This window comes from Hemicordylus capensis, chromosome 6 (assembly GCF_027244095.1).
Source record: "Hemicordylus capensis ecotype Gifberg chromosome 6, rHemCap1.1.pri, whole genome shotgun sequence".
Classification (NCBI taxonomy): domain Eukaryota; kingdom Metazoa; phylum Chordata; class Lepidosauria; order Squamata; family Cordylidae; genus Hemicordylus; species Hemicordylus capensis.
In genome coordinates, this window is record NC_069662.1 from 167,371,124 (window position 1) to 167,383,177 (window position 12,054).

The following is a 12,054-nucleotide window of genomic DNA, read 5'->3' on the forward strand; positions in this document are numbered from 1 at the left end:
TGGAGCCGTGGGGCCAGATTCGTGCTCTGATTAAAAGGAAGAAATCTCTCCTGCGGGGGCCAGAAGCGCCGCCGCCGCCGCCGCCCTGTGTTCCAGCAACCTGTGGTTCTCGGTGGTTCCCTCTGGAGGCAAGGCCTCGCCCACCCATGTTGCCGCCTCTTGTCTCCGGAAACCAGCACCCACAGCAGAAAGCTGCAGCAGGAGCCGCTCGGAGGCCTTGGCTTGTGTTCCTCGCCCGGCCACTCCTCAAGAGCTGGGAAGTAGCACGTTTCGTGAGCAAAAAATCGCCAACCGAAACACTTAATGGGCGCTAGGAGCAGGAGGCGGCCATTTTTTTGGGCTAAGACTGGGTCGGTGTTGTGTGGTTGGGAAGTTGACAGTACGAATTACATGGCAGGGTGTGAGCTCTGTCGTTGGGAGGCCCTGAGGAGGCTGCTCTTCCTTCGGCCTCCGGCTCCTGTCTGCAGGTTGACCGGCCTGCCCACGGTTGTTGTGAAGAAGGTTGCTGAGTAGTTAGTGCATTTCTATGCAGATGGATGAATCTAAACTCAACAGTGTGTGTGTGTGTGTGTGTGTGTGTGTGTGTGTGTGTGTGTGTGTGTGCGCACGTGCACACGCACACACACACACACACGAGTTGGAAATGCCCCACATCAGAGTTGGCCTACTGGCAGCTTGTGGGGCTGGATCCAGCCCTCAGAGCAAGTTGACCTTGTCCCTGATGGCTCTGAGCAAACTTTAATCAAGGGACAGTTGGGTTAATGAGTTTGCATTGGATGGGTTGTGTTGAAAGGCGAGAACTTAAATTATTTAAATTTCCAAGAAAAACCGATGTAAACAATTTTTTGGTTAGTTTCTCTTTGATACTTCAGAATGCTTGTTTTTTAGATTTTTAATTTTAAAATTACATTTTAAAAATTTGTTAGTTAAGATTCCTATTCTTCATACTGATTGTGTTGTGTTCTTATGTTATTGTGTGTTTAACACCTTAACAGCTGTGTTTGCTGTGTTCAACACTTTTAACAACTGCCCCAGCTTCATTTTGAACTAAGAGCAAGGTATCGATATTCTCTAGACGGCAATGTGTGTATACGTCAGTAACACACAGGAAGGCAGAAACCAACACATCCGACTCAGTCTTAAAGCGATCTCTGTTTTGCCATTCACTTATTAAATGAAGGTTTCCTGTTTGACAGTCAAGGAGAGGATCGAGGTGGGTGGGAGCCCCCCCTCAGACAAGTAGTTTGGCCCCCACCTGCCCCCTATTTCTTAGAAATCTAGGTGGGACATCGCTCGCTCACCCAGAACTTCATGTTGCCCCATCTCGGTCCCAACCCCTCCAGTAAAGAATAAAATTCACTTTGATATTCATAGTGATTTTAGAAAATGTTGCATGGTACACTGCTTATTTACAGCCACCTAATGGCGCAGCGGGGAAGTAACTTGCCTAGGGAGCAAGAGGTTGCTGGTTCGAATCCCAGCTGGTAGGTTTCTCAGACTGTGATATAGGAAGATGCTGATAGGCATCGTCTCATACTGTGCAGGAGGAGGCAGTGGTCAACCCCTCCTGTATTCTACCAAAGACAACCACAGGGCTCTGTGGTCTCCAGGAGTAAACACCGACTCGGCGGCACAATTTTACTTTACTTTATACTGCTTATTTAATGAGTAGTTGCTTATTATGTATGTCAGGGCTGCTCATTGAGCCGTTTCCTTTCATAATATGAAAGTGAAACGTGTGTGTGTGTGTGTGTGTGTGTGTGTGTGTGTGTGTGTGTGTGTGTGTGTGTTTAAGAGAGAGTAAATATAATGTGAGAACTGAGCAAACGTCTGGTGTCTTATCTTATGTTTTCTTTTTAGATTGTGAGCCCTTTAGGGACAGGGAGCCATCTTATTTATTTATATCTATATAAACCACTTTGGGAACTTCTGTTGAAAAGAGGTTTATAAATATTGGTATTGGTTCTCAAACTGTGCATTGGGACCAGTATTCCCTCTAATTTTTTTTTTTCCATCTGTGTGTGGCATGAGTTCTGGGCAGCAGTGTCAAGGCAGTGTGTGTGTTCGCACACACACATTCAGAGTGGGGCCTTCCTGATTCAACATGAGTGGGATCTAAAATTAACTGAGTAGGCATCCAAAAATGGGTTTGTGTGTGTGCGTGCACACGCCTTGGAGGGGCCACCCTGCCAAGGGGTCACAAGGAATTTTAAAGGTCAAGAGGAGGCTGTCAGGAGGCAGGGGCTTACAGGATCAAATAGTTTGAGAATACCTGCTTTAACCAGTTGCCAGTCCAAAGGAGAACTTGTCCTCTTATCCCATGACCAGAGGTGCACCTAGGTAATTTTGGCGCCTGGACCTAAAGGCCTTTGGAGCCTTTAAGCATCATCATGCTCTGCCGGATTACCACACCACTCAGAACAGACTAAAGACGATTTGGGGGCCCCCAGGGGCTGTGGAGGCCCTGGACTTTGGCCCCGAAGTCCAGGGGTAACAGTGCTTCTGCCCATGACAGCTAAGTTTATTCAGGAGCCTTTGGTGAGGGACTTTGTCAGGAGTTTTTGGAAATACAAGTACCCATTGTCAACTGTACAGTCCCTATCCATGTGTTTGACACTTTCAAAAAAACACTCTAAAAGCTTAGGGGGGCAGGACTGATCTTTGCAGAAGTTGTGCTAATTGTCCTTCAGTAAAGTTTGCCCTTTTGTCTGCTCTCTAATGTTTTGTTTGTTTGTTATCTTTCTAGACTGCCCCATCCAAAGGCTCTGGGCAGTGCACAACAAGTTTAAAACATAGAAACAAACACCATTTAAAACACACTGCTTAAAACAATATAAAAACAATTTTGAAACAATTCAGAACTATTTAAAACCAATTAAAATACTTAAAAACAATTTAAAAACCTTGGAAGGCCAGGCCAAACAGATAAATCTTTAGAGCTCCCTTAAAGGCCAACAAAGAACCTAAATTATGGATATCCACCAGGAGTGCATTCCATAGGACAGGAACAGCTACAAAGAAAGCCCGACTCTGAGTCACTACCAGACGTACAGGTGGTAACTGGAGACAGATCTCTCCAGATGAACTCAATGTGCGATGGGGATCATACAGAAGAAGGCACTCTCTAAGGTAGCCCGGACCCAGGCTGTTCAGGGCTTTAAAGGTAATAACCAGCACTTTGTATTTTGCCCGGAAACGTATTGGCAACCAGTGCATCTGTTTTTAAACAGGCATGATATGGTCTCTCCAGGTTACCCCAGAGACCAATCTGGCTGCTACATTTTGAACCAACTGAAGTTTCCAAACTACGTACAAAGGCAGCCCCACATAGAGCACATTGCAATAGTCAAGCCTGGAGGTTACTAGCTGATGCACCACTGTTTTGAGATCATCCTCTTCAAGGAATGGGAGCAGCTGTCGAATCAGCCAAAGCTGATAGAAAGCGTTCCTGGCCATAGCCTCTTTCTGAGATATCAGGGTGAGGCCTGGATCCAAGAGCACTCCTGAGCCGTGTACCTGTTCCTTCTGGGGGAGTGTAACCCCATCCAGCACAGGAAGACCTAACTCGTCCCCAAATTCCCATCCCCCACAATGAGCACCTCCGTCTTGCTAATGACTTGCTAATTTCTCAATACACCCTAGTATAGGGGTTCTCAACCTGTGGTACTCCGGATGTTGCCAACATCCCCAGCTACAATTTAGTGGGGTGGGGGATGATGGGAGTTGTAGTTCAGCAACATTAGGAGTATCACAGGATGGTTGCACTGCCTTAGAACATCATCTCTTGTCACCCCTATTTGGTTTGATTATTCAGACTTCACCATCCCCAAAAAGATCAGTTTGGGCACTGGTATCTTCTATCTATCTATCTATCTATCTATCTATCTATCTATCTATCTATCTATCTAATTCTCTAAGGCGGTTCGTACCCATGGCTAATGGTGCGTGTGGCAGCTCTCGTGAGAGTTCACGAGCAGAAGCATCTTACTGGGCAGTGGGGATTCCATATACAGATAGGGAGGAGGAGCCTGTGAGAGCAGAAGCATCATGGTGATTGGGCAGTGGGGATTCCATATGCAGATAGGGAGAAGGAGCCTGTGATGGTTAAGGTCAGTTGGAATGCAACTGTTACTGGTCAGAAGATGTTCTTGATTGTAGAGGAGAGGAATCTATCTATTCTAACTATCTACTTCTCTAAGATGTACCCATCGCTAATCCCATGTGTGGCAGCTCTCACCAGAGTTCGCGAGCGAGGGGAGGGGGAGAGGAAAGTGATGGCGGCCGGAAAAATAAAGCAACGGGCAGGCCAGCGAACAGCGAATGGGAGGGCAGGGAGAAAAAACATTGGAGGAGGGAAGAGGATGAGGGAGGGCCGAGATTGAGGGAGAACTAGAAGCACAGATGCTCTGTGCCTGGGACAGCTAGTTTTCTATAAAGGTAAAGTGTGCTGTCGAGTCGGTGTCGGCTCCTGGAGACCACAGAGCCCTGTGGTTGTCGTTGGTAGAATACAGGAGGGGTTCTGTAGTGAAGGCAAATTAAAATAACTAATTGAACTTCTCTGCAACCTCTGTGTCCTCTTTAAGCATCCCTTTCACTTCCTTGTTATCTAACAGTCCAAGTACCTCCCTGGCAATTCTCCTGCTTCTGATGTGTTTCAAAAAGTTCTTATTGTTTGCCTTGATGTGTCTTTCCGTAGACAAGCAGTCTTTAACTCGGTGTGTCTTATTGATTCAGTTTTAAGGACCAGCTTCACAGCTTGGTTAAAACTGGGATTTTAAAAAACCCAAGAATTTACTGTTATGTACTGATTGTGGCTTGCCCATAGTTTCCCCTGTGAAGAAAAGGTTCTGAGATGGGTGGTTCATGCTTTAATGTCAACTATCTTTCTTTGGCTTTTGCACGTGGTGCCCATTTGATGGCTCTGCCTTGTTTTTGCAGCTCAACCATCAGCTGGGTTGGGAAAGGATGTACTCTGCCCCTCATCAAGCCACTGGGGTGGAGTCATCGCTCAGTGGTAGAGCCCCGCTTTGCATGCAGAAGGCCCCAGGTTCGAGTCCTGACATCTCCAAGTAAAGCTGGGAAAGACTCTTGCCTGAAACCTTGGAGAGCTGCTGCCAGTCAGTGTAGACAATACTGAGCTAGATAGACCAATAGTCTGACTCCGTATACGGCAGCTTCCTATATTCTATTGTCTAAAAAAGAGAACAGTTCCTGGGAGTGCATCCATTGGCCAACCCTGATCTATGCAAAATGCTCAGTCTGGGTTCCTTTTATGAAAGCATGACAAGTTATGGAGCAGTTTGGATCATTCCCAGTAGAGGGCAGTGGTGCAGAGACATCTTCTCTCCTCCCTGCTCCCCCCCCCACACACTCAAGTTTTAACTCCAGGATACCCTGACTTGGGGGAACCCCTTCCAGTGGAAGAGGTAGTGAACAAGCTGCAACTTCCACCCCGCTAGCCCCACTTCAATTCTCCTTGAGAAGCAAACAGGGAGACTGTTTTAACATGATCCTCACCACCTTGTAAATCTCTCCTGGGGTTGCTTATATCCTTTTAGAGTAGAACAGCTGAAAAAGAAGAAAAATGGACATGAACAAGAAATGTTCTTCTTTCAGACAACTCCATTTCAGCTGGTGATTTTGGCTATAATCCTGCTGCTTGTCACTGACCTGAGGACTTGCATGTACACAATCCACCAAATAAGAAACTGACACCCTCCCTCACCCCCATGAATGGAGAGTATATTGTCATCGCTAAGATGGAAAGCACTGGACCAAGAAGTCTCCGGTTCATATTTTCCTCTCTGAACTTGATGGACTTGTGATACCCATCCCCATCTGCGCAGTGGAGGGATAATCCTGGCCAAGAGCACAGGAGCAAAACTAGAAACTTGCTTGGATCTTCCAGTGTGCGTTAGTCATAGCAGTGCAGCTACTGATCTCTCTAACAGGAATTTCCAGATGTTCACTACAACTCCCAGCATCCTCAGCGGCAATGGCCTTTGGCTGGGGATTATGGGAGTTGTAGTAAACAACATCTGGGAATCCCTGTTCGAGGGAACATTGAGTGCCGTATATGCGTGTATGTGTGCGCGCGCGCACACAGAATCTGATTGGAGTTGTGGTGCTATGTGGTGGCTGTTAGTGCACACATTTTCTTTGCATTTAGGAGCCAGACAATGGACACTTAGCAAAATTACCAACTTGGTGATGGACATTGCAAGAGTGAGGTTAAATGGGCTTCTCTTTGTCCTCTTTACAAGTAACGTACTTAGAACTGAAACAGGGCTGTCTGAGATGTATACAGTTTTTATTAAATAACTCTGTCTCTGAATATCCTAGTCTGGTGCCCCAGGTAAATTTCTAGATACCATGGCTCCCTAGTGCCTGGGATTATCTCCTTTCCTGGTTAAAATCCCACCCAAAGAGATATTCCCCCACAAGGGAAAACTTGCAGATATTGTGTGGGGCATTTGGAAGGTGGGGAATTCTAATCAGGGAAATGCAGCCTGGCTCTGAACCAAATTCTTCTTCTTAATCTTAATCTTCATTTTTATTGGCTAAACATAACAAGCAGTCATTTATAACAGAACAACAAGCATCATAAGCATAGATCCCTTTCTACAATCACATAAGCTCTAATTTCTACTTGAATACACAACAGCCTCATTTAACAATCTTTCCAGATACTAATGTAATCAGAAGGTGGAGAATGAGCAAAGTTTACCTGATTTGTAAATAAAATAAAATCAGACCATCTGCTTTAAAAAAATAAATAAATTGGGATTCGCCTAACCCAATCGAAGACAGATAGTATGGGTTGGTTTTCCCGATATTGCTATATGCCACATGTGCTGATATCAAGGCTCATATTTATGTTTCCAGTGTTGTGCAGTAGACAGTCTTGCAGCTGTTAACATAAATACTGCCAATTCAAATTCTTCTTTTGAGGAGAGGGAGGGAGGAACCCTCGAGAACAGCACCCTCCCATTTTTTTTAATGACTAGTGGATCTGATGACTGGATGGAAACAGTAAATGTGGAGAGCAGCAAAGGCCTTCCAAGTGTAGAAGTGAGACCAACCTGGCTCCCAGAAAGATTAGGGGAAAGAGTGTGTGTGTGTGTGTGTGTGCGTGTGTGTGCGCGCGCATGCGCATTTGCTTGGGGTAAATCAAGGGCAGAGGAGCCGGTTGATGTGTCTGAAGAGTCTGCTTCTCTCCAATTGCTCTTATCAATTCAAGTTCTCTTCTGAGCATCTTGTGCTTTTGCCTCAGAGGAAATTGATTTCCTCATTGTCATCAAATGTCCTTGCATCACCTGCTGCTTCCTGGATTCCCTTCCTGAGGGGGCGAACAATTTAATCTATTTGCGAGATGGAGAAGATACCCTGCTGAGGAAGAGAGAACCGAGGAGGAGGCCCACTTATTCGTTTGAGGCAACGGGCAGGGTTGCCGCTCATCAATGGCTTCTGTGATAATGAACTCTGCCTCTTGTGAAGACAGGGTGGCACTAGCCGCTAAACATTTTGATGGACTAAAAATGGTGGGCCCAATTAATTGGGCAGCAGCTCTTTACAAAGTATTTTTAATACAAGTGCTAGCCCTCTAAAAACCCACATCACACTTCAAGCCGTGGTTCCATTCTGGAAGGAACACATGAACCGTGGTTCATTCTTCTCCCTTTCACATAAGACTAGAATCAGGGGTCATCCCATGAAATTGATTGCCAAGAAATTTAGCACCAACATGGAGGTACTTTTTCACATAATGCATAATTAACTTGTGGAATTCTCTGCTACAAGATGTGTTGACAGCCAACAACCTGGATGGCTTTGAAAGGGAACATAGGAACATAGGAAGCTGCCATATAGTGAGTCAGACCATAGGTCCATCTCGCTCAGTATTGTCTACACAGACTGGCAGCAGCTTCTTCAAGGGATTTGGATAATTTCATGGAGGAGAGGTCTATTATCGGCTACTAGTCGGAGGGCTATAGGCCACCTCCAGCCTCAGGATTCCTCCAAATACCAGTTGCAGGGGAGTAACAGCAGGAGAGGGGGCATGCCCTCAACTCCTGCCTGTGGGCTCCCAGCGGCATCTGGTGGGCCACTGTGTGAAACAGGATGCTGGACTAGATGGGCCTCCTTGGGCCTGATCCAGCAGAGCTGTTCTTATGTTCTTACGGCCAATTTGGATATCACAGCAAATTATTGCTGGCGATCAACAGAAGGTGTGGATTAGAATGGGGAGCCCATGAGTTTGTGGCTTCTTGTTTTCCCAGTCTCTGGTTTGGAATCTGATTCAGAGTTGATTTCTGCTTCTGTTAGTCTCCAAGCAGCCAGAGGAGTCGCCCCACCCCATGCCCACTGATGCTTCTGATTGTGGGACATCTTGCCCTGCAGGACTTCCACGGGCATTGCCTGTTCACTCTCTGTCCTACCTTCTTAGGGGCTAGAAACCTAGTACTTTGAAAGCTGAGGTGGCTGAATTCTGGACCCAGGACCAGTTTCTGTGTTTGATTCCGTGCTCTTGCATGCAAAATCTGCACAACCCTTAGTGACAAGGGCAGGGGGTCATGGGTGGGAAATGCAGAGACGTACCTAGACTTGGGCGCATCATGGTTTCTGTTTTTGAATATGGGCTTCTGATCTTGACTCTCTCTGATATAAAATACTAATCAGTTTAATAATCTGCTCAGCCTTGGAGCAGCAGCTAAACAGGCTCTGCAAGCTGGGTTAGGTCCCAGTTTGGTAAGTGGAACGGTGATGTAGAGCAGGGGTGTTGCTCGCCAGAGAATGAAACACCAGAGTGTGTGTATGTGTGTGTGTGTGTCCCCTGAGGGCCACTGGTCTGCCTTCCCCTTCCCATGCCAGAACGTGTTCAAACAGGAGGGCTCACCCTGAAGCCAAAGGAAGCTTTCTCTGCATATTATGCACAAGTCTCTTTCTCCTTCCTCCAAAGAGTCGAAGGGGTGTGTAACACCCTGTTTAGGGAGCCGTCCAAAAATCCTACAGGTGTAATTGGGCCCTAGCCATGCGGCAGTGCCTGAGCATGCATTTCCGACGGTGGCGCACTCTCAACCCAAGCCCTGCCCCATCTTTTGGGAGGAAGGGATGAATGAGCTGGGCGACAGGCAGCCAAGGCGTCCTCGTTGAGCAACTGTGGAGCAGGGGGTGGCTACAGTGAGAAGATGGCTTTTTGCAACGTGGATGCTGGACGGGCGGTAAGTGGCAGCTGGGTCTGCCGGGAGCTTCGGCATCTGTGGGAACGTTTTGCCTAGGGGTCCCAAAGAGAGGCCGCTCTTGAGAGCTGGGCCAGGCTTGGATATCTGCTGTTGGGAGCCTGGCTGGTTCAAAAGGCTCGTGGGAGTGAAGGATTGTCTTGTTAGCTGGCGGAAGGATCTCCCCTCAGAAGAGATCATCCAGCACCCATGTGTGAGGATGAGGCAATCCCTGGGAGCAAAAGTCCTCAGCTGGGGTCCGTGTGTGGGGAAGGAGTGTGTGGCAGAGGGTCAGAAGCAGGTTGGGAGGCATAGCAGATCTAGGTGAAATGTAACTTGAGTAAGAGAAGCAAAGAAAGTTCTCTGGCAGGCAGTCTTCCCAAATCTGGAGTCAAGGTGGTTCACCTGGAAGCTTAAATAGGGCCTCCAGACCAATCGTGACTACGCTGCCCGTGAGCCAATCGGGTTCCTGAGCGTCTCTAAAAACCAAGAATGCTGGGACACTTCCACTGCTGTGCTGGTTGCGTGATGAGGCTCCTGTCTTGGGCATGGGTTGTGCCGCTGTTTAGGGCAATATTGGGCTCTTGTTTCTAACAGAGTTAGGATATTCTGGTGCTTGACTTCCTTGTAAGAAAGGTCCTGGTTGGCTGAGGCTTTGAATTTGGGTATCGGTGGCAAGTTATGTTGACACATGAGAGGGAAAATTAAAATAGGTGCTCCATATAGTTTGAAAAGAGCCCCAATGAGCTGGCAGCGTGCTGCCCATTTAATGGCACCCGCCTTAACATATGGGGTGGTCTTATGTGGAGCTGCAGAAAACCATAACCCCAATAAATATATAAATGCAGATTATATTGAAACTAGAATCATCATCTATACATGATGATGTGAGTGAATCACATAAGGCAAATAGATAAATAAGAAGATATTCCGTGTATCCAACAACAAAGATGTAAACATAAGAACAGTATAGTACATCCAGTGAAAGTACTAAATGTACAAACAGCAGCACTCCGGTAATTGCACTGTTTCGAGTGTGTCCTTTTCAAGTATTAATGAAGGTTCATATAGTCTTCCAAGGACATCACTAAAATCTTTTTCAAAATTTTCAGTACTGTAGAATTCACCTTTTTCATGGGAGACTGCAGGTCTTCTCCTGTGATGGGACAATTCTCTTCAAAGGTTTCTGATAGACTGGAGCAGCACCCTTTGATCCATCTAGTCCACTGCATGGACCAAAAGCGGCTCTCAAGATTTTCTATAGGGTCTTCACCAGCACAGGTACACACACACACACCCTCCCGGCAATGCCGGGGATTGAACCTGAGTCCTTTTGCATGCAAGCAGGGGCTGTGCCACATCTCTCTTGCTGGAGTCATCTGCTTTGCTCTCCCTCCTTGTCGGCTGGCCTTGTGCACTGCTAAGGCTGCTGACCCCTGTTCACCATCTACCAAGGTCTGTGTTGACAATCTGAGGCTCTCCAGCTGCTTCACTACAACTCCCAACATCCTCTGCTGCACTGTGGCTGGGGATGGTAGGAGTTGTAGACCAACAGCTGGAGAGCCTCGAAGTGATCGCCCCTGATCTATGGCGCCTTGATTCCCTCCCAGCTTTGCCCCTTATTTCCCCCCCTTTGGGGAATGTGCATGTATGACTTGAAGTAAACTTCCTTGGAAGAAACTGCAGTGTGTTTTCATCCTCCTTGACTCACGTCCTGCCTTTCTCACACCACCCTGAGATCCTTGTCTCGGAGGCTATTCACTTTACCCTCGCAGCAGTCCTTTGAGTCAGGTTGGGATGAGAGAGGGTGACTGGCCTGTGGTGGAGCATGAGGTTGGATTGGTGCCCAAGCCATGCATCTGTGTCTGGATTGTACTATTTCAAGCTAGGGCTTATGTGATTGAATATGTTGCCGTTTGAAGAAAAAAACCCACCCTGCACTTAGGGAACTAGTTGACCAAGGATGATGGGAGTTGTAGTCCAAGACTGGGAACGCCTGTCCTAGTTTAAATGTTCCTGCCTGTAACTTTAAAGCCTTTGCTTTGAGCTGCTGCTTCTGTAGCTGTTTTGGAGGGGGCTAGTTTAATGTTTCTCAGATAGTTTCTGCCCTCTTCTAAACCTGTCCCGCCATCTGTGCCTTTCTCCCCCCGCCCCACACCTGATAAGCATCAGCCCCTGGTTCTGAAGCAGAGAGTTAAGAACACCTTGCGCACAACCGTGTGCCTGCAGCCTGCTGCTGTGTGCAAATTCCGGGCTTGGTTTACGCTTCCAATGCTGCCATTAGAAAGGGGAATTGAAAAACGCACTTCTGAGTCCCTCCTAAAACCGCACACAGGGAACAAAACATCTGCCCTTTACAAATTGGGTTGGGATGTGGGGAGCCCTAATTCCAGAGCTTGGCTGGGGAGGAGAAGGGTCCTCCTTCCACCCTGGAGCTTTGCAATGCACCCCACCTGAGGAGCCCCAAATCACAAGGATGGGCTTGAAGTAAAAGGTATTTCCCCAGTGTTGTTCTTCATTGCCCTTTTGCTCTGTGAGGCCAACTTTGCTGTGCACCCGTGTGCCCTGTGCACACACACAACACGAAGCTGGCTGCTGAGGCACATGAGAGCGCTCAAAGCGGCACCCTGGGTTTGTTTTGGATGGGCTTGGAAGGAGCAGAGGAAGTGGTGAGCAGCATGTTTTTGTTGAAAGCACCATCCGGCTTTCAGATCCTAGTTTGCTGCACGCGGCCACTTTCTCTTCTGATGCCGGATGCTCTGCGAAACACCTCCATCCTCCCGCTTCATGTTGCTCATGGAGGCTTGCTCATTTGGGGGAGGGGTGTCCCTCTTCC

The 12,054-nt window shown here is 47.4% G+C and overlaps 1 protein-coding gene across 3 annotated transcripts in view; it reads left to right on the forward strand.

The window, feature by feature from the left end:
• NBEAL2 (neurobeachin like 2) overlaps window positions 1-12,054 on the forward strand; it is a 168,751-nt gene that overhangs the window by 38,566 nt on the left and 118,131 nt on the right. Inside the window, exon 1 of one of the 3 annotated variants that reach the window (XM_053260943.1) lies at window positions 703-1,213. The exons of the other annotated variants lie outside the window; for them this stretch is intronic. Within the exon in view, the coding sequence (XP_053116918.1) occupies window positions 1,175-1,213 (39 nt within the window). The 5' untranslated portion in view covers window positions 703-1,174. Of the gene's footprint in view, window positions 1-702; window positions 1,214-12,054 lie in introns of those variants that run through there. 3 annotated transcript variants of the gene reach the window in all.